General features: G+C 48.6%; 7 protein-coding genes across 7 annotated transcripts; 3 read left to right on the top strand and 4 right to left on the bottom strand.

The window, feature by feature from the left end:
- Nucleotides 1-430: 430 nt before the first annotated feature.
- On the bottom strand, nt 431-989 carry PENARI_c002G01973 (S24/S26 family peptidase; the record flags this gene model as incomplete). The annotated part of the gene is made up of 2 exons (XM_022627272.1): nt 431-641; nt 700-989. The coding sequence occupies 2 exons, from the start codon at nt 987-989 to the stop codon at nt 431-433; spliced, it is 501 nt and encodes a 166-aa protein (XP_022492213.1).
- A 3588-nt stretch (nt 990-4577) lies between these two features.
- PENARI_c002G05737 (fungal specific transcription factor domain-containing protein) lies at nt 4578-6829 on the top strand (the record flags this gene model as incomplete). The annotated part of the gene is made up of 3 exons (XM_022627538.1): nt 4578-4643; nt 4705-5420; nt 5470-6829. The coding sequence occupies 3 exons, from the start codon at nt 4578-4580 to the stop codon at nt 6827-6829; spliced, it is 2142 nt and encodes a 713-aa protein (XP_022492685.1).
- Nucleotides 6830-7393: 564 nt separating this feature from the next.
- PENARI_c002G07525 (uncharacterized protein) lies at nt 7394-8205 on the bottom strand (the record flags this gene model as incomplete). Its single annotated transcript, XM_022627651.1, has 4 exons — nt 7394-7669; nt 7772-7942; nt 8048-8111; nt 8162-8205. The coding sequence occupies 4 exons, from the start codon at nt 8203-8205 to the stop codon at nt 7394-7396; spliced, it is 555 nt and encodes a 184-aa protein (XP_022492838.1).
- A 2434-nt stretch (nt 8206-10639) lies between these two features.
- On the bottom strand, nt 10640-11792 carry PENARI_c002G06430 (WD40 repeat domain-containing protein; the record flags this gene model as incomplete). The annotated part of the gene is made up of 4 exons (XM_022627571.1): nt 10640-10662; nt 10715-10901; nt 11088-11302; nt 11396-11792. 4 exons carry the CDS (start codon nt 11790-11792, stop codon nt 10640-10642), a joined length of 822 nt encoding a protein of 273 aa, XP_022492615.1.
- A 332-nt stretch (nt 11793-12124) lies between these two features.
- Nucleotides 12125-13626, bottom strand: aspC (septin CDC12; the record flags this gene model as incomplete). The annotated part of the gene is made up of 7 exons (XM_022627735.1): nt 12125-12194; nt 12244-12752; nt 12805-13115; nt 13172-13334; nt 13403-13445; nt 13512-13525; nt 13585-13626. 7 exons carry the CDS (start codon nt 13624-13626, stop codon nt 12125-12127), a joined length of 1152 nt encoding a protein of 383 aa, XP_022492992.1.
- A 313-nt stretch (nt 13627-13939) lies between these two features.
- On the top strand, nt 13940-16879 carry PENARI_c002G06955 (snoRNA-binding rRNA-processing protein PWP2; the record flags this gene model as incomplete). The annotated part of the gene is made up of 5 exons (XM_022627607.1): nt 13940-13957; nt 14036-14148; nt 14213-14708; nt 14758-15005; nt 15058-16879. 5 exons carry the CDS (start codon nt 13940-13942, stop codon nt 16877-16879), a joined length of 2697 nt encoding a protein of 898 aa, XP_022492880.1.
- Nucleotides 16880-17379: 500 nt separating this feature from the next.
- On the top strand, nt 17380-20397 carry PENARI_c002G01527 (uncharacterized protein; the record flags this gene model as incomplete). Its single annotated transcript, XM_022627234.1, has 8 exons — nt 17380-17427; nt 17476-17601; nt 17656-17740; nt 17799-17867; nt 17938-18558; nt 18635-19095; nt 19654-19842; nt 19897-20397. The coding sequence occupies 8 exons, from the start codon at nt 17380-17382 to the stop codon at nt 20395-20397; spliced, it is 2100 nt and encodes a 699-aa protein (XP_022492378.1).
- Nucleotides 20398-20603: the final 206 nt, after the last annotated feature.

Raw genomic sequence — 20603 nt, 5'->3', positions numbered from 1 at the left:
GACAATACCTACATACGTGTATTATTCACGCCTTGTTTCTCGGCACTTTTTGGGAGTACAGCCGGGCTCAAGGTTGGAAAAGACAATAACCGCGTTGCTCATATTCACAATATCTGGCTTCTCACACGCATTGGTTGGATGGTCACTGGGGGATGCGGCACTATTCCGAGACATCCTATTCTTCGAGATGTGTTTCCTTGCCGCCGCCGGGGAAACAGCGATATCCAAGATGAAAGTATGGAGCAACTTGAGAGGGATCTTTTCACCGCTGTTGCGAACGGTTGCGGGCATAACATGGGTTTTCGTGTTCTTTTTCTGCATATCCCCAATTTGGGTCTATCCTAAGGTCTACCACGTTTTATTACACCCAATACTATGAGTCTATTGATGAGGCTGCAATGTTGTATTCACTCGCAGGTCTTCCCTTAGATCAAATGGTAAAGCCAATAACCCGACATAACGTGGCAGCGACCTCCCGAAGGCGTGTGAAATCTTGTAGGACGATTACGAACCATCCAATGAAGGGTATGTAACCTCTGACAAACCCGATGATTTGGCTTCGGAGCAAGTAATCCTGGCCATCAGGATACAATAACGTATCATCGATGAGGTTATTGTCTCCCTTTGTCAAGATGAGCTGGCTATAGTATATTTGAAATTAGCGCACTGCAAGAATACAACGACTGGCACAGTGCATACGTCAAATCTGGATTGCTTTGCTCTTCATACGACACCCGAAGCACCCTATGAACCATTGGGAACGCCCTATGAGGTAACCAGCATACAGGCAGATCGCCTATGTGGACATTTTGATGGTGGTTGGAGATCAATAAGATGTCTCCTGGGGCAAACGCGGGAACCATAGACTCGGTAGTCACTATCATCACCGGGTAAGGCGTACCGGCCCAAAGTGAAAGGGCCTTCCAAGCCATGAAACAGGTGGCGATGACCTGCGCTGCGGCGAGTATGCCATTCAAAGCAGTCCGCATGACTGTGTGTATTTCGACGTGCACATCAAGGAAAGTGTTGGCTGAAGCCGGCTGCAACAGCTCCGGGGCTCCAAATTCACGATCAATGGTTTGTCGTTACTGTTTATTAGGTAACGGGTATTATTAGACTGCTGGTTATTTTTAATTAATTCCTGCAATACAATAATAATCCGATTCTTTGGGCCTGGAGGGCTGTGTACCTCCTGGCCAAGGACGGGGGTACCAAGAAGGCTACTCCGGGATTTGTTTCTGCTTGGCGAGTTGCCCGGGGCCCACAGCCACACCCGCCGAACAGCTCCACTCAAAGCTGAGATTATATAACCCCGGCTTGGCGTAATTAGCTCGTGCAGATCCCCGGTGTTTGCTTTAAATTAGTTTCCAACGTCCATCTTTGCCTAAATCTTGCTATTCACGGCTTGCCTCGCCCCAGCCCCCAAACTTGGCGCGTCCATGTCTTCTGATGGTCATAAAGAACCTCATTTGAGGAGAGAGAAAAAATGCCTCATACAATTGTCTTTCATACCCGCGGACTGTTGAGGCAGGTGAGCCTGACACCACATGACGTACAAGGTACAAACGGGGCCAAAACGACTGCTTATGTAACTAATGTTATCCCCACCTAAGCAAACCCAGGGGAGGTCCCTGGGTGTCGACCTCGGGCGGTCTATCACTGGTACACTCTACTACGGCCTATGACAACTGAGACCACAAAGCATACTACTTACTACTCTTGATATCTATCGTTGAACATACCTTGCGCAATCAGTAAGTTAATCGCATACTGGATTGCTAGGAATATTGAGAGATTCGGACCCACTCAATGCACAAGACAATGGATTCGGACACTGAATCATACGAGAAAACTGGTGGAAAACCCTCAAATGACATTCTTGAGCCCGCCGTCCTCTTTTTGTCGGGACGATTTGTCTTCGCTGAGGCTGCAACTTCAACCCCACTTTATCAGTTAAACAGTGACATCAGGTCAATCTCGAACAAGGACTCGTCCGTGGCAGTGGAAAGAGTCGAGCACGGTGTACCTGAGCTCGAGACAGAGACTGAGGGCGTCACTGATGGCACGCCGCGAAGCCGACGACTTTTCAACCTCGTCCACCCTGTGAATGCGCAATACCGGACCGACATACCTGCTAGGTATTACATCACTTCTGCGGTCCCGGAGATGGTGGGCAATATTCGCCTCGAGACTTCTGAGGCACGGCTTCGGAGGACGTCCTTCAAAGTGATGTTAAGCCCGAAGAAAACCTCCTCGAATAAGCCATTTTTTGACGAGAGCACACAACAACTATTGTTCGATATCCACCCAAATTGGAAAGTCGGTCGCAATTGCTATAAATGGAGCGATTCCAATGGCAGACAGGTGGCTGTTGATGAAAAAGAGGATGACAGATGTAAATTATCCATTACGAGGATTATGCCACAGGAGTTGAGGGATGCACTGGTTGCTACATGGCTGTTGAGGCTGTGGCATGACACGGCCGAGAGTAAACAAGCTAAAAGGGAATGTGAGTTGGCTTGAGGCCTGTTACTGTCGAATCCTTGTACCAGCTACTATGGCCTTGTCTTTGGCTAACTTCTCTTTCCAGTCTTTGAAAGCATGGCATCAACGGAAGCGTATCAACAAAGCATGGATCCATATATGCGAAGGCAGTGCATAATCATGTGAGAGATAAAAGCTCAGGGACTCATGCAGCTGCTCGTCTGTCCCAGACGGGAACGCCGGCTTGTACAGGGTCTTGCCGTTTTCTCGAGCATTCAATGTCGACCAATACCCCGCTTCCTCATCATCGTTGTCATCATCATCATAGTATTCCAGATCCTCCTTTACAATGCCAAGATGCGAGTCTCCCTTCAGTGGACCAATACCTCCACCCCTGCACGAAATCTTCGGTCCACTAGCGGAGACAATGGCCCGTGCCACGCAACCAACCTTTATGAAGAAAGACAGCTTGAATTAAACATGCGCTTAGTGGTCCGAGGTCTCCTTATGCCACTCCCACCCCGTTATAGCTCCACGCCCGCCTCCCTCGTCATATAGTTAGTCGCCGCCATCGGACAGCCAACCGTCAACATTGCATATCTCAAATGTATACCACAAGAGGCTGTACCAAAACGTAGTCTGCCGTTAGCATAGAAATGGGCTTTACCATCGTTGTGGTTATGGCCTTCGTGATTGTGATGACGAAATGTAATTTTGCGACTTGCCTAGTAACATAGTCTAGACTAGATACCTAAACGAAGTTAGTTATAACATTAGTTTAACCTTCGAGTGAGAAAATATAGCGCTAATCTTCTACCTAGCGTGATGGCTAAGGTTCAATTCGGTCGGAACTATAGCCAAGAGCTAGGCTTAAGCACAGCCCTTTATATTATGCCTGGCGAGCGTGGTCGAAATCTGCGACACATTTGGGAAGGATGATGGGATGGGTCATAACGGGCAGGCGTGAAGATGGTGGAAGACTTGCCATATCATCAGAACCACCAAGCGGTTCTGCGTGACTCCATGGGGTATTAGTTACGGTATAATGATGATGACCCATTCATAATAGTACGGCCATTACCAATACGGGTTTGTCGGAGTTACGTTGAACTAAAATAAGCTAGCATATTGCGGATCCTTTTTCCGAAAATCAAGTGGTAAGAGCGTGGAGGTATAACAAAATTTGAAATCTACTGTACTGTGCTTTAGTAGTTAGATATATTTACCTGCTTGTATCGGACCAATGCCTTTAGGCGGCCTCACTAGGTTGCTCTCTCTCGTGGTTGCGTAGAAGGTTCCGTCTTAGCTTGCGCTAGTCTCTCGTCCTACGTACGTAGTCCAGTTGCAACAGTCATCTATTGAGATTTTCGGCTCCTGGAATTTGTCTAGTTCACACCCCGCTTAAATGTTGGAGCTTCCGAGGTTTGACATATGCCTACATAGTAGGCTTACATAGTAGGCTTACATAGTGACTTTATTCAAAGCACCCACGTCTTTCCGTTAGAGATGTTTGATCCATATCGAAAATTGTTGGTGTTCAGATAATTAAACCTCTTTATCTGACCGTATCGACTGGACTTGGATAAATGAGTAATGTTTAGCTGGCAATATCTAAACCCGTGACGTGGAGGCAGCTGCAACATGACATCACTGATTTTGCCACACCAGGTACAATGTAATCAAAAGACACTGCAATCCAAATCCAACTTCATCCTTGATTGAGAGACCATATACTCTTGCACCGGAATCTCTGTTTTTCCTAATGAAAGTCGCAATTCCTCGGCAACGATTCGTCACCCCACGACCCTCTGGCAACCGAGTCCCACGGGCATGTGAATCATGTCATCAGCGGAAAATAAAATGCACCGGTGACACTCCGGCTTGCAGACAATGTCGAGAATTCAACATTGGATGCTCGTATCCGTTAACATCGCGTGAAAGACAAAAAAGGTATTCTCAACACCTATCACTGCCTAGTCAACAATGGCAATGAGCATACATGTCTATTGATATATTGATATCTTGGAGCTAAACCAAAGTGCAATATTAGGCAATTAAAAGCTCTTTCAAACAAAGTTCAAGAGTATGAGACTATGCTGAATGAGATGGGGAATCTTCCCGGCTCCCCTGCTAAGCGTATTAGGGATCTACTGCACAAGGTTCGTGATCCGTGTCGCAAAGGTTGCATTGGAATCTATGCATTGTCTAACTTTTGACTAGTATGATCCAGATTCAGGTTATGTGTCCAATGCGACGCCCCTTAGCGTGTCCCAAGACCAGGCTGAGCCTGAGCAATCCAGTTCACCTTCCTCCATTGGATCACTGGAGGCGGTGGATCGAGTTGAGGAGGACCTCAATCAGACTGAAAGTTCTCGTGCCACAGGATTTATGGGTAAAAGCTCAGAAATCACATGGCTAAAAAGGCTACTGGAAGAAGAGCAGCGCGATGGCAAACCGTCAAAATCAACATGTAACGATGATAGCCGCTCCGGTGACCGAATTCCTCCACACTGCATCGACTATCATATCGATGACTTGAGCATCAGTGTTCCGGAGGCAGTACAAATGTATTGGGTGCCCCACCGACAGCTAGCAGATCGTCTGTTTGAAACTTATTTGCTCATGGTTCACCCGCAATACCCCATTATTGACCGGACCCAGTTTTCTGTCCAATACAGAAACTTTTTTGATGGGATCCATTTGCCAGGTGACAAATGGATGGCACTGCTGAACATGATCTTTGCGATAACATCGAACTACTCTTGTAACAGTGACATAGCAGGGCCAGGGTCTGCCCAAGACCATCTGTTATATCTGACCCGTGCTAGAATGCTTAGTATGGGCGGCGATAACCTATTTCAACATCCTGACCTCCAACAAGTGCAAATAGAGGGGCTGATTGCATTTCACCTGCTGTCTATAAACCAGATTAATAGGTATGCCATCTCAACCCTTTCAGCCGAACGAATCTAAACGCACACACAGGGCATGGAGGATCTCGGCCCTGGCAATTCGATCCGCAATCTCTCTCGGTATCAATTTGAGAAATAACAGCCACTTACTTCCAGGTCTCATCAAAGAGTCACATTGTCGAATTTGGTGGTGTCTATTCACTGTCGAACACAAGCTGGGATTGATGACTGGCCGTAAAACAGCAATTTCGATGAATATGTTTAGTTCTCAATTGCCGCTTCCCTTCAACGAAGATCAATTGCTAGAGCCCTCGGCTGCCCGGTTTCTCGAAGATCTGGAAATGAGAGAAAACCGCCTGAACAGAGCAATGACGAGTCCGTACCTACGCCTAGTGGACAGCAAACGAACGCGGGATGCACTAATTGGGCTCTCATGGCTTCAAGCCCTACCTGCCGATGCCGCACTTTACTTCCTATACAATTGCGATCTGACAGTCTTGACTCAAGAAATCTTGAACCGAGTTTACTCGGTCGAGTGTGCGATGCTATCATGGGAAGAGATCAAGAGCCGCATCAACCAGCTAAAAGCGAGCGTCGATAGTTGGGTATCATGCCTTCCATCTGCGCTAGATTTCACTCATATGGAAGAAGAGAATAGCCAAGCCTATCGGTTCAAAATAAGCTTGGCATTCCACTATTATAGCACACAAATCATGCTAGGACGGCCGTGCCTTTGCCGGCACACGGATCGCGATACGCATGGCTTCACCCACGACATGGCCGTGTCGACTCTGGAGTCTGCGACACACATGCTCGATTTGTTGCCAGATGAGCCAAACACAATCTACCTGTATCAGACCTGTCCATGGTGGTGTATTCTTCACTATATCATGCAGACAGCGTCAGTAATCATCTTGGAATTGTCATTTGGCTGCGTCCATATTCGAGGAAAAGAAAGCAGTCTTATACGTCTCGGGAAAAAGTCTGTCCAATGGCTCTACACAATGTCCCAGCATAGCATCGCATCGCGACGTGCATGGCAGCTGTGTGAAGGTGCACTTTCTCGGCTGGCGCTGAAGCTCGGATACGACACTCGCAATTTACCATTCCGTCCAAACCAGCAGCGGGCCAAGCCATGCGTTGATCCTGCGGACCCGTCTTTGCTTGAGCAGCTGGATGAAACAATTGACCCCAGGACATTGTATACCCACGACGATCGTCTATCGCGACCATATCCACGGGAAGGTTCTGTCGCAAGCCGGGGTGAAATTGAATCAAATCTTGCGGATTTATTGGGCGCTGAACTTCCATCTGGGCCGAATACCCATGACCGTAGCGCAGGCGACACGCATTTCCCCTATGACCCAATCACCGGAGAGTTCATCCGTTCTTTCTTCCCAGAGCTGAACGAAGACGAGCAGTGGGATGGCTAAAGACATGCAATTTGATTGAATCTTCGACCTGGCACGGGAATCTTGAAAGATCTTTCTTCAGCGAGTCTATTTTCCGATTGAACGTAGTCATCTTTTTCTCTTCGGATTTACTAAGTGTGACAATAGTTGTATGGGTCCTCTCACACTTGAAATACCCAGCATTGTTTAAGGATGATTTGCCATGTATTTTGGATATGGCGGTGGCGGCGCGTTTGCCCAAAAGAAAGCTCGACATGCTTTTTCTACTGAGAGATTGCGCGCTGAAAGCGCCACAGTCAAATGGATTAGGGATGCTTAGGGATGGCTCAAGAGAGCTGTATCTATGAGTTTGAGTGCGTTCTATGACCCGATTTCCATCACAATTCTAGAGATTGAGAATAGGATGACATTTTGATCAAATAGTCTCAGAACTACCCCTCTCTGTTTTATGGACATGGGTTCAGTCTGACTCTTATCTGGTGTGCTGTCTTAACATGGCATTCAACGCCCGCGTGGCTTCCCGTGCAAAGCATGCCGACAGAGTGACCAATGATCTAGTACGGTTTGGACAGCGGACGCATATTTCTAGTACTTCTGATATGTGTGCGAGGACTCAACGATCAGTGTAACGTCTGCGATTGTCGGGGCGTCGAGTGATCCGTCGTCCATTAGGGCAAATGTGTATTGCCCTGCCTCCAATACGCGCTCATATTCGCGATTGATAACGGGGAGATAGCGGTCCACCTCCAATTCCAACACTGCAGTGACAGTCTCTCCCGCATTAATTTCAAGGCGAGTAAGTGCGACGAGCTGCTTATTGGGCGTTGTAACGGACGACCCCCAACGTCTCAGGAGGTAGATCTACTTTAGTGTAAGAAACTGGAAGCCATAGGAGAAGAATGAAATCCGGGGCGGCATAGGAAGAGGCATATGTCTCTTCAGGCCGGAGAATTTACGACTTACCTCGGGAACATGGCTTCTTCCAGCCACAGTGCCCTTATTTGTGACGGACACAGTAAAGGCAACAGTATCGCCGTGCGAGAAAGTGCCGTTATTGCGACCTTCAGAAGTAGACTTGGCACTTTGTAAATTCTGAGAAAACGTCGTGTATGACAATCCATATCCAAATGAATACTAGGAATCATGATTAGCAATGATGTGACAACCTACAAGTGAGGCGCTCAGTCTCGATTTATTCGGACTTGAAAGCGAGAAGCGCTGAAGGAGTTATTGCCATACCAGTACAGGCTTTGGGACATCGAGGTAGTAAGGTATGTGACTCGCAGGTTTGGTAGTGCGCTGACTATGATCATGTTTAGCGCTATGATCATTCCGAATCAGTGGCAACCTTACTTGTAGTACGCAGGAAGGGAACCAGCATCATAAGGAACACTCATTGTCACTCGACCACCGGGGTTGAAATCACCAAAGAGCACATCTGCGACGGCTTGGCCCGCCGCTTGACCTAAGAACCCCTGTCTCGTACGAAAAAATAAGGCCTCATTAAATATGATAGGCGGAAGCATATGGGCAGGGTGGAATGAAACCTATGCTAAGGATCTTACGAGTGGTAAATACTGTGGTGGTAAGTCCAAACCTTTTCTTTTACTTTTATTTAATCGATCCTTATATGATTACACATAGACGTTCTCAGTGGCTTCAACCTTGATATTAACAATATGCCTACTACTGAACTCTGCTTATCCTACTATATCGACCGCTTTCAAAATATGCAGTTAACACCCTACTCCGAGTACGATACTACCTTCTAATCCTAACTAAAATACATCAATTCAAAATACGGCCTCAATATCCCTACCGATATCCTAGATCCTCTCTAGCTAACAATCGACCTATACAATCCCTCGGACTCGTGCGTATCGGGCATCAAATACATTACCGTTATAGGCGATACCTACGACTCGATTGCTACTAAGTACAAAGTCTTATTAGCAGCTCTCTTCATAGGGCACGTAAACTTGTTTGTATACGAAGACATTGTAGTCGGCACGGAACTATGCATGCGATTCCAATGTGAAACCGTTTACGCCATCAAAAGCAACGACACTTACATCTCCATCGAGAAGGCCTAGAGCGTCGGATACAATGATGGAAGCTCACTACGCAAATAGAATCCCTGGATCAATTACGATTGCTCCAATCTTCAGACGGTCAGCCATGTCGCGTACGGGCATGTTATTTGTCTCTCGTCCTAGGCTGGTAGTTCGAATGATACTGCCCCTGCTATAGATCCAACGTCGCCTAGCTACGCCGATGGATATTGGATTCCCGAGAGGCCGCCTCCTTATAACGCGACTATTGCTGAGGGGGCCACCCTTCGTTGTGGCAAGTGGTATGTTGTCACGAACGAGGCATTGCAGGAAACTTACACTACGGTTCGCGTGAAGAATAAGATTGCTTGGACTTTGTTTATGGAGGTGAATCCTTCGCTCAGCACGAATAACTGTGACAAGCTGGTCAATGGGACCGCCTAGTGCGCCGGGCCAACATATGGCTAGGATGAGTCTTTTGAGGGGGGCGATTTTTGATCTTGAGTGAATTGTCAGCCTTGGACATCCAATCCAAATTAGTTGATCTATTAGCTCCTACTTCCTGTGACGTAGTAAGATATGCGGACTGAAGTGCTGAGGCTGATTATTGAAAATGTTTATTAACAAATTGCATGGGGGAGCGTGCAGTGGAGATTCGACGTTGTAGACAATCTGGATGTTTTTCAGATTACCGGTCTGCCCTCAAAATTTGATTCATATGGCCATCGTAAGATGTTTTGAGCTTTTGATATCTGGAAGAGTAAATACAAACAACAGTTTTTTAATTCGATCCCCGGGTTGCGGAAGCTAAACCCGTTCTTGAGTCCAAGGCGAGCCGGAATGATTTTCGCTAACCGTTGTTGCTGTCTTATTGCTTCGAGAATACCGTCCACTGCTAGCCACCGCACTATAGTTAAAGGCCCTATTTGTTCCTAGGTTTTATGCCAATTGCTTACAATGATGATTTGTTGCTGCACAGTGTCCTGGCACTAAGTGGCACATTTGTCGTTCAGGTCAGAGGGGAATTTTGAGATTCAGCGGGATTACACAGATTCCTCCACATAGACTCTCATTCAAGTAGGGCATGTAATTGCCTGAGGAGTTCCCCCTTTCAAGGCGTGTTTACCACAACCCTCACATAAACTATTTTATCGACTGAGTGTTCACCCTCCAATAACCCAAAGCCAAATCATTGTAGAACAGAGATGACTTCTACTGTCGGAAGAGATTCAAGGCCATCCACAATGGAAATGCACTTTATCCCTTTGCAAGCAGCTGAACTGGATGTGAGGCTTTTCTTGTTGAATAAATGTGCATACACCGTCACTACCATCGGAATTAAATTGGTTCTGTAAACTTATAGACCAAATTCTGATCTAAATCACGAATTCAAAAGTAATAAAGAGCTTGTTCATAATGCAGTTGATTTCATATCTCATTAATAATATGCTAGGGCTCGTACCCATACTCAATTGTCACAATGGCAGGAATGACATGTCATGTAGTCTCCTTCTAGGGCCTACATTGAGGTCCACATGTGCCATAGGATTGAAACGGCTGATTTGCGAGACTGCAAATCATCAACCCCACCACAGCCCAGGGGTCTCAATAGAGTGACTTGGGGCTACTGTAGAGCCACTTGCCAAGTCAGCCAATGTCTCAAGTTGAGTGGTGGTGAGGATAACACCACCATAGAGGATAGATGATGCTGAAGTCTCTTCACGAAGGGCTAAGATGTACAGTCCAGCGAAGATGGTTCAGTTCCTAACCATGAACCCATTCAGCCATAGACGCGAACAGTGCCTATAACAAAAGTCAGCAAAAGAGCCCAACAAACCACAGACAAAGATCATACCATCCGAACACCCAGCAGCCCAATCCCCACCTTTCTCATTCCACGCCACACAACTAACAGCTTTAACCTTCTCCCCCATAGGAACAGCAGCAATAACCTCCCCACTAATAACGTCCCACGCAAACGAAGCTGCCCCATCTCCACCACCACCACCAGCCTCACTCCCACTCAACACAACAGCATCACCCTGCGCAAACACAGACCTCACCCTCAACTCCGTATTCCGATACTTATGCCCAGCCCCCTTCCCCTTCTCCTCCTTATTCCCGTCCCCAAATCCCTTCAACAACCCCCCATCAACACGATCCAACATCCGGATATATCCATCAAGCGTAGAAACAAGCAAAGCATTCCCATCCGCAGAACACCTTACACTGGTAACTGGATGCGCAAGGACATCAACGCTCGTTTTGCCCGTGCGCACGTCATAGATCCGCGCGTGGCCGTCATAACTCCCGCTTGCGATTGAATATGATCCCATGTGTACGTGTAGACTTGAGACGGTGTCGGTTGCTTCTGTGAGGGTTTGGATTGGTTTGTGGCTGTTGGCGCGTGTATCCCAGAGGTTTATTGTGGTATCTGCGCTGCCTGTGGTATCGTGTTGTTAGTTGGGTGCTGATAGACTGATTGGATTGGACCTCAGTCGGATTGTAGCGTTGGAATAAAGTATAGGAGCCATACCAGTAACAACAACCCCATCCCCCTCCCCCGCAAACTGTACAGCCTCAATACGACTATTATGCCCTGACCACCGTCTCGTCGTGATACCCTGCTCAACATCCCACAGGAAGACCTGGCGGTCACCGCCTACGCTAGCGAAGCGGGCATTATCGGCTGCGACGGCAATGTCTAGGACGGAGTAGCCGTGCGCTTCGTATTTCTGGATTGGGGAGGTTGTTTCGATTGGATCGCTTTTTTTGTTTGTGTTGGGGATTGCGCGCGTTAGGTGGACGGTTCGGTCGGAGGAGCCTGTTAGGATATAGGTGCCTGGGTAGCTGGAGAATGTTACTGCGTTTACCGGACCTGGGTTGGATTGGTTAGAGTGTTGGTTCGGAGTAGGATTGGGATTGAGTACCATTGTGTGTTTTGAGAGTGTGGACGGGTCTGGTTGGGAAGACTGTTCTCATGGCGAGTGAATTGAAGAAGTTGGAATGGTTGGAGCTCGGAGCTTTACATATCGGGAACACTACTACTGAGCCAGCTCACAAGAATTAATCTGTATTTCCACGCTACAGAATACAGAAATTATTATCAAGGTTGTAGACACACCATCGCTAGCTACCAGCGGTAAATGGATATAACAAAGAAAACGAAACCCGAGAAGGTCCCAAGCAAGACAAGTACTCGAAGAGAAGAAAAAACATGGTTCTACTACTCCCCTTTTTCCGGGATGCCCGGTACAAATGCATCTTAACGACGTCCGTGGCTGCGGGTGCTGGATCCCTGGAGACCCTCGATCTCCTGCTCGAGGGATTTGATCCTGCGATCGGTCAGTAATTATTAATGCGTGGGAGCTATCCAAAACATACGCAGCATGGGTGGCCTCGAGATCCTTGTTGAGGCGATCGCGCTCGGAAATAAGCTTCTGCTCCCACTGGCGGAAACGCTGCTCCTCGACCTTGACCTGCTCGGTGAAGCGCTTGCGCAGGGTCTCCTCTTCCTCCTTGAACTTGGGGTTGTCGAGCTTGCGTGGTCGGGCCTCGCCGAACTTGCGGGTCTCCATCTGCTGGGCACGGTAGGCCTCGTAGTGCGATTCTTCGGTGGTGTGAATAAGGTCGAGCATGTGAGTGCGGATCAGAATTGAGCGGAGCTTCTTGAAGTCACAGTGGTCCTCGTTCTCAACCTCGGCAACACCCCAGGCGTATTGACGACCCTTGACAACACGGCCGTCGTTGGCCTTGACGTCCTTCTCGGAACCGATAACGGCGAAAGGCATGGCAGCCATGAGGCTGCGGGCGTGGGAGGCGGCGTGCTCGTCGTCCTCCTCGACGGGAGGGGAGTAGATCTTGATGCCCTGGGCCTCAATGACAGCGCGAATCTGATGACTGTTAACCATGTCTCCAATTTCATCCTTGTGCGGTCCAACTCACTCTCTCCTTGTAACGGGCCAGATCGCCGTGGCTCAAGGTATCAGCCTTGGCAACAACGGGGATCAGGTTGACTCTGGAGCTCAGGCGCTTCATGACCTCAATGTCGAGAGGCTTCAGGGTGTGACCGGTGGGACGGATGAAGTACAAACAAGCGTGCACACGCATGTCAATCTTGTCGGTTCGGCGGGGCTGCTGCTCCTGGAGCATGTACGACTCGTGCTGGTCATCCAGGAACTCGATAATGGGCTGCCACGAATCGCGGTTGTTCACGTAGTCTCCGAAGCCAGGGGTATCAATAACGGTGAGGCGGACTAGAAATTGGCAGTCAGCTACCGGAACGCGGACTTGAATCATGTGCATCTCCTACCCTTGAAGAACTTCTCCTCGAGCTCGGCCTTGGTAATCTCAATCTCCACGGTGCGGTCAACCTGCTTCTGATGGCGGCGCTTGTGATCGGCATAGTTCTTGATGGTGGTAGAGAAGAGGGTGTTGATGAAGGTCGTCTTTCCCAATCCCGATTCTCCAGCAACCTGACGAGCGAATCATTAGCTTCAGGCTCGCGGAGTCCATGTAGACGATCATCCTGTGTCAAACACACCATAATAGTAAAGGCCGCACCCCGCTTCGCGACAATCTTGTGCCTATACCGCTTGATTAGAGTCTTGTTCCCTCCACCGCAATCCCCAATTTATCGCTCGATGTCATACCTCTGGTTAGGGAGCTACATCAAGAATGGTTTGTTAGCTATCAACCAGTTGAAAAGGGGTTGCTGGCACTCACGTTGGCAATGCCAATAGGCGTAGCGGTCTCTGTTGTGGACATTGTGTAGGGAATTAAAACAATTCAGAATGAACAGAAGAAGAAGAAAACACAGAGAACCCCGGGTGAGAGAGGGAAGAATGAAGCTCCTGGAGGGAAAAGGAGGAGTCAAAGTTGGAATCGGATTGCTCGAACTGCCCGTCGCTGCTTCCCCCTGAATCTCCTTTCGTTTTCTGGAGTATACCTCGCCTTGCCTATCTGGGACTAGCGCGTCGCGCTAGGCTGTGTTGGGCTCGGAGTCGGGGCTTGGATGATCCGGCCTTATCACCTGGAATATCTCTAATTTTTTGATCTTCGGGATCCCGCAACAGCAAAAATGAAGACCGATTTCAAGGTGAGTACGCTCTGAATTCTATACGAAATTGCTTGGAACGAATCCGCGATTATAATCTTGTTACTGACACCAATCTAGTTCTCCAACCTCTTGGGGACGGTCTATCGCAAAGGAAATCTTCTCTTTACTCCCGATGGAACATGCTTGCTGTCGCCAGTAGGCAACAGGGTCTCTGTCTTTGATCTGGTGCAGTATGTGCTTCCTTGACCTCTTTGGCAAGCTTAAAAGTCAGCCAGCTAACCATTGACCGTATAGAAACACTTCTTACACCCTGCCCTTTTCGCACCGGACAAACATAGACCGTCTCGATCTTTCGCCGAGGGGCAACCTTCTCTTGACCGTTGACGAGAATGGCCGCGCCATTCTGACCAACTTCCAACGGCGCATCGCCATTCACCACTTTTCCTTCAAATCCCGAGTTTCTGCTCTCAAGTTCTCTCCCTCTGGACGTCATTTCGCCGTTGGTGTGGGGAGACGCCTGCAAATCTGGCAGACTCCTTCTACTCCTGGAACAGAGAACAATGGAGAGATTGAATTCGCTCCCTTCGTTCTACACCGAGACCTCGCCGCCCACTTCGACGATATCCAAAGTGTCGAGTGGTCCAGTGATTCGCGCTTCTTGCTCACTGCTGCAAAGGATTTGACGGCGCGAGTATGGAGTATGGATCCGGAGGAAGGATTCGAGCCAACTACTCTGGCAGGACATAGACAGGGTGTAGTAGCTGCTTATTTCAATGCGTCCCAGGAATCTGTACGTTTCATCGAACATTCAGTCGAAATTACTACTAACTGGATCATAGATCTACACTGTCAGCCAAGATGGTGCGCTCTTCCGCTGGGAATATGTCACGAAAAAGGACGAGGACACAATGGAGGATATTTCGGAGGCCCGGTGGAGAATTGTCAAGAAGGATTTCTTCATGCAGAACGATGCCAAGGTCAATTGTGCTGCGTTCCACGCCCCATCTAACCTTTTAGTTGTGGGATTCTCCAACGGCTTGTTTGGTCTTTACGACCTGCCAGATTTCAACATGATTCATCTTCTAAGGTAAGTCACGTTGGAGGTCGCATTGCTTTTATAGTTGCTAATAGACTTTTAGTGTCTCCCAGAGCAACATTGATGTTGTGACTATCAACAAATCAGGCGAGTGGCTCGCATTCGGATCGTCCAAGCACGGTCAGCTACTTGTGTGGGAGTGGCAATCCGAGTCCTATATTCTCAAGCAACAAGGGCACCTCGATTCTATGAATGCCCTCGCATACTCGCCAGACGGCACGAAAATTGTTACGACAGCCGATGACGGCAAAATTAAGGTGTGGGATGTCAAGTCAGGCTTCTGCATTGTCACATTCACGGAACACACAAGTGGAGTGACGGCATGCCAATTCGCAAAGAAGGGAAGTGTCTTGTTCACGGCATCATTGGACGGTTCCATTCGCGCATGGGATCTTATCCGTTACCGTAATTTCCGAACCTTCACCGCTCCATCCCGACTCTCATTCGGCTCGCTCGCCGTGGACCCCAGTGGTGAAGTGGTTTGTGCCGGTTCCCCAGACTCGTTCGATATCCATGTGTGGTCTGTGCAGACCGGTCAATTGCTTGACCAGCTCTCCGGTCACGAAGGCCCCGTTTCCAGTCTCGCTTTCGCTTCCGATGGCAACCACCTTGTTAGTGGAAGCTGGGATCACACAGTTCGCATTTGGAGCATCTTTGGACGCTCGCAAACTAGTGAGCCTCTTCAGCTCATGTCCGACATTCTCAGTGTGGCTTTCCGCCCAGACGGAAAGCAAGTCGCAGCATCTACCCTAGACGGTCAGCTTTCCTTCTGGTCAGTTGAAGACGCTATCCAGCAAGGCGGAGTTGACGGCCGCCGTGACGTCTCCGGAGGACGACGAATTGCGGACCGTCGCACTGCTGCCAATGCCGCAGGTACCAAATCTTTCAACAGAATCACCTACAGTGCAGACGGTAGCTGCATTCTGGCCGGTGGTAACAGCAAGTATATCTGCTTGTATGATGTCGGCACGGGATCACTGATCAAGAAGTTCACTGTCTCCGTCAACACCTCACTTGATGGCACCCAGGAATTCCTTAACAGTCGTGATCTGACTGAGGCTGGTCCCCGTGCTCTTATCGACGAAACCGGTGAAGCCTCTGACCACGAAGACCGTGTGGATCGCACCCTTCCCGGTGCGAAGCGCGGAGATGCTGGCGCACGAACCACTCGCCCCGAAGTGCGGGTCACATCTGTTGACTTTGCGCCGACTGGACGGTCGTTCTGTGCTGCTTCCACGGAAGGTCTACTCGTCTACAGCCTGGACACTGACTTCATCTTTGATCCCTTTGATCTGGATATCACTATCACACCGTCCAGCATCCTTGCCACGCTAGACGCCGCCAAGGAAGCTGCCGCCTCCGACACCGTCGACGAGGACAACACCTTCCTCAAGGCTCTTATCATGGCTTTCCGATTGAACGAACAAAAGCTTCTTCGTGCCGTCTACGAGTCAATCCCTCCGTCGGATATTCCCCATGTGGTTCGATCCGTGCCCTCCGTTTACCTACCTCGCCTGCTCCGATTTGTTGCACATGCCGCGGAAGAGACGCCCCATTTGGAGTTTAATCTCATGTGGATTGAGTCCATGTTCAGCAGCCACGGTCGCTACCTCAAGGACAACACAGGTGTATTCGCACCTGAACTTCGCGCCGTTCAGCGTGCTGTCGACGACATCCGCGAGAACCTGAAGCGGTTGACCGAAAAGAACCTCTATGATCTCAACTACCTGCTCTCAAAGCCTGTTCTTGAATCTAAGAAGACCAGCAATGCTCTGTTGGCCATGGACACTGCCGAGACCGACGGTGCTGATGATCAGATGGTCGACGCTGACGATGACGAGGGTGAGTGGGTTGGCCTTGAATGATTTCTATGGGTTTATTCGTGTATGTCTACTTGCATCTGAGCCAGGCGTTTTGTATATAGCAGCAAAGACTCAAAAGGGGAAATAGACAGGGGCTCCCTGGTTTTGTGTGATTAATATCTAAATAACCCGCCCTGAGACCTCAAACGGGCGTCTCTTTGTTATTTTCGCCTATAGCAAACGCCTTGCCCAAATAGAAAGTCTTCCCCAATACTATCCGAATGTGTTCTGTGCCACCCTCTCTGTCCTTCATACCACCGAGCAACTTCCTAAAACTCCCGTCTTGGAGGCTTGAATCCTATTTATCAGAATACATTTCCCCTTCAGTGCAAGGCAATATTCCATCCCCGGTGAGCTTGCAGATGGCTGGGTCAGCTTTCTGGCCCCTTGTCGGGGTCTTCGTTGCAGTTCTTTACATACTGCGACGGGCACAACCCTCCACCTTGAAGCATATCCCGACGGTCAGGTATAACTCTTACCTTCCTGATTTCGTCAATAGAATCATGTACTACCCAAAGGCTGCTTCAATGATAAAAAAGGGCTATGAAAAGGTATATACTATATCAGTATCCAACTCAGCCCTATTAACCTTCATCTAGTACAAGGATACACCATTTCGCATGCTCACAGCCGACGGAGAAGTCATCGTCCTGCCTACTAAGTATCAACAAGAGTTGAGGCATCTGCTTCCATCACAACTCAGTTCTTTACATGCACAATATGAAGTAATTCCCCAGGCTGTGCCACGTTACACTGTGGACTCGGACTAATTGATATAGAATGCGCTGGGCCAATACACCAACATCATCATCGATAGTTATTTACCATCGATGACCGTTCGGAAGAAGTTGACTCCAGCTCTAGGTAAATACAACCCTACGTACTAAACACTCCAGCCCAAATAATTGACGTCCCCAACCAGGCCGCATCGTCCCCCGAGTCATCGATGAACTGCGTGGCGCATTCGACGCACTCCTCCCAGGATGCGAAGGTACAAAATACATTACCACAACCCACCTAGAAGAAAGAAAAAGAACATATAACTAAGCCCCCTCAATCAGACACCTGGATCCAAATCAACCCAAACGAACTCTTCACCCGCCTAATCGCCCTAGCCACATCACGCGTAATGGCCGGCGACGTCCTCCGCCGCAACGAACAATGGCTAAATATCGCAAGCAGTTACACAAAAAACATAGGGATTACCGTGATCCTCATACGCCCCTTCCCAGCCTACCTCCGACCCCTAGTAGCGCTCTTCCTCCCATCAGTCCAACAAATGAAAAAGCAACTCCGCTTCGCGAAGGATCTCTTCGCACCTATGGTCCATGAGCGCAGACAGGCCGCGCTCGCAAATGACCCGGATTATACGAGCCCGGATGATTTCCTGCAGTGGATGATAGATCTTGGTGAGGAGCAGGGCGAGACGCTTGATCCGGAGCTCCTGGCGCATCATATGCTCCTCCTGGTTACGCTGGCTGTTGTTCATACTAGTACTATGGCTTTGTGTCATAATATCTATGATTTGATCGTTATGCCGGAGTATTTGGAGCCGTTGAGGGAGGAGATGAAAAGGACACTGCCGGATGGTTGGTATAAGGGCACTCAGGCTGCGCTGGTCGAACAGCATCGGTTGGACAGTTTTATGCGCGAGTCACAGCGGTTTGGTCCGCCTGGTGAATGTGAGTTATGCTATCTTTCGCTGTAGGGGGCGCTTTGGGAATGTTATTATCAGCCCTAATCACTCGCTCTTTACAGTATCTGTCCACCGCATCGTCAAAAAACCAATTACCCTCCACGATGGTCTCACGCTCCCCGTCGAAACACATATCTGCTTCGCTGCAGGCCCAATTAGCAGAGACATGGACTTCCTCCCAGATGCAGAAACCTTCGACGGGTTCCGGTGGTGTCGAAAGCCCGAAGACCGGTATGCATTGTCTCCTGAGTTGGGGGCATCTGCTGCCACTCCAAGTGGCGAGAAGGAGAAGGAAAATACAGAGAAGGCTGTCACTTCGCCTGCCAGCTTTGTGACTATCAGTGCGACAAACATGCATTTCGGATTCGGGCGTCAGGCTTGCCCCGGTCGATTCTTCGCGGCGAATACCCTGAAGGCGATTATGAGTCGGGTTATTCTTGACTATGATTTCAAGCTTGTTGGTGATGAGAGACCTGCTAATACTCATGTTGGGGAGCATATTTTGCCAAATCTTAACTCGCATGTGCTATTTCGGAAGAGGGCTATTGGGATTTGAGAAGTGTGGTTGGAGTCTGCTGTTTCCTTTAGGGTTGTTGAGGTTGTTATGCCCTTGGTTTGGTTTATTAAGAGTTCAGTCGAAGTCGATAAAATTGATGGGTTGGTTACATGCACGTTGCCAACAAAATTGCTTCTATGCCACACGACATTGCCGCTATAGCAGATGAATCATGGCAGTGGAGGAACCTTCGTTGACCTACGTGTCGCAAGCAGGAATTGCGGTTTTAGTCACCAAAGCCTTCCGTAGACGAGGGGAATTTCCTTCTGATAGTGCAAACAGTCCTCGCTTTCATTACCTACCACCGAGATGTCCACGAAAAACTGCCTTCCCCTTATTGACTTGGCTACAAAGCAAAGCCCTTCTACTATCTCTAGTACACAGACAGCTCTGCATCAATTTGGCGCTGTTCGACTGGTGGCTCCAAAACTGACTCAACAATGTTTACATAGTGTTTTCGAAGATGCAAGGGCCATTCTTTCTATACAGCCAGCATTGAGTTCTGATTCTGACACATGGCCGTAGGCTCGTGGATTCTTCCAACTACCAACCCAAGTAAAAGAGAAAACAAGAGGTTACTCAGCCTTTGACTCTGAACTTGTTCGTGGGAAAACACCCATTCCTAAGGAGACCGTATACTTCAACAAAAAGGGCGCAGAGAACGATTACTCTCCCCCTTTAGGATTTCAATGTTCCGTCGAAGCCGTACACAATGTAAGTTGTGCCTTATCTTTGTGATAGCCTCGAGCTAATTCTTCACACGGAAAGGAGTGGACCAATTTACGAAGTCAGCTATTCAGTACATTGTCTACCATCCTAGACTCAAAGGAGTCTTTGATAGGTACACCATCTCTCGACTATGAATCTTTGGGTGTCAACTTCTATGACTCTGATAGACTAGGCGATAGAGTTCATTTCAGTCCAGCTCACATGGACAGTAGTACATTGACAATTTTGGTCCGGGCTAGTGAAGCATGCGATGGGTTGGAGATCGCCGGTCTTAGGACAACGGACAAGCGTGACAGCGAGGGTATAGGACTGGATGCCTCTTTCATTTCCGTCCCAGCAATGCCCGATGAGGTTATCGTGCTTGCAGGAACTCGTTTACAGCGTCTTCTAGGCAGAAGTAAAGTGCGTGCGTGCGTGCACAGAGTTCGTCGTCCTACGCAAACAAGCAACAGGTGTATTGCAAACGAGAGATTAAGTCTTGCAATTTTCTGCGGACCTCCTATGAAATCAAGAGATCGCCAGTTGTTCGGTGATCTATAAGAGTTCAGTCGGAATCGATAAAATTTAATAGTTATAATGCAATGAGAGGAATTTGGTTGATCGAGTGACGCGAGAACTCAACACATATCCTTGACCTTGGAACGGGTCAGGCTAACTGTGGCCATGTACGTGAATAGAAAACACCTTAAAATCAGCTTTTAAGCTATCGCAAAAGGATGTTGCCGATATGTTTCCGACGGGTGAGT

The sequence above is a fragment of the Penicillium arizonense genome, assembly GCF_001773325.1.
Source record: "Penicillium arizonense strain CBS 141311 chromosome Unknown PENARI_contig002, whole genome shotgun sequence".
Lineage (NCBI taxonomy): Eukaryota > Fungi > Ascomycota > Eurotiomycetes > Eurotiales > Aspergillaceae > Penicillium > Penicillium arizonense.
The sequence above is the reverse complement of the archived record's forward strand: the minus strand, read 5'-3'. Positions and strand labels throughout refer to the sequence as shown.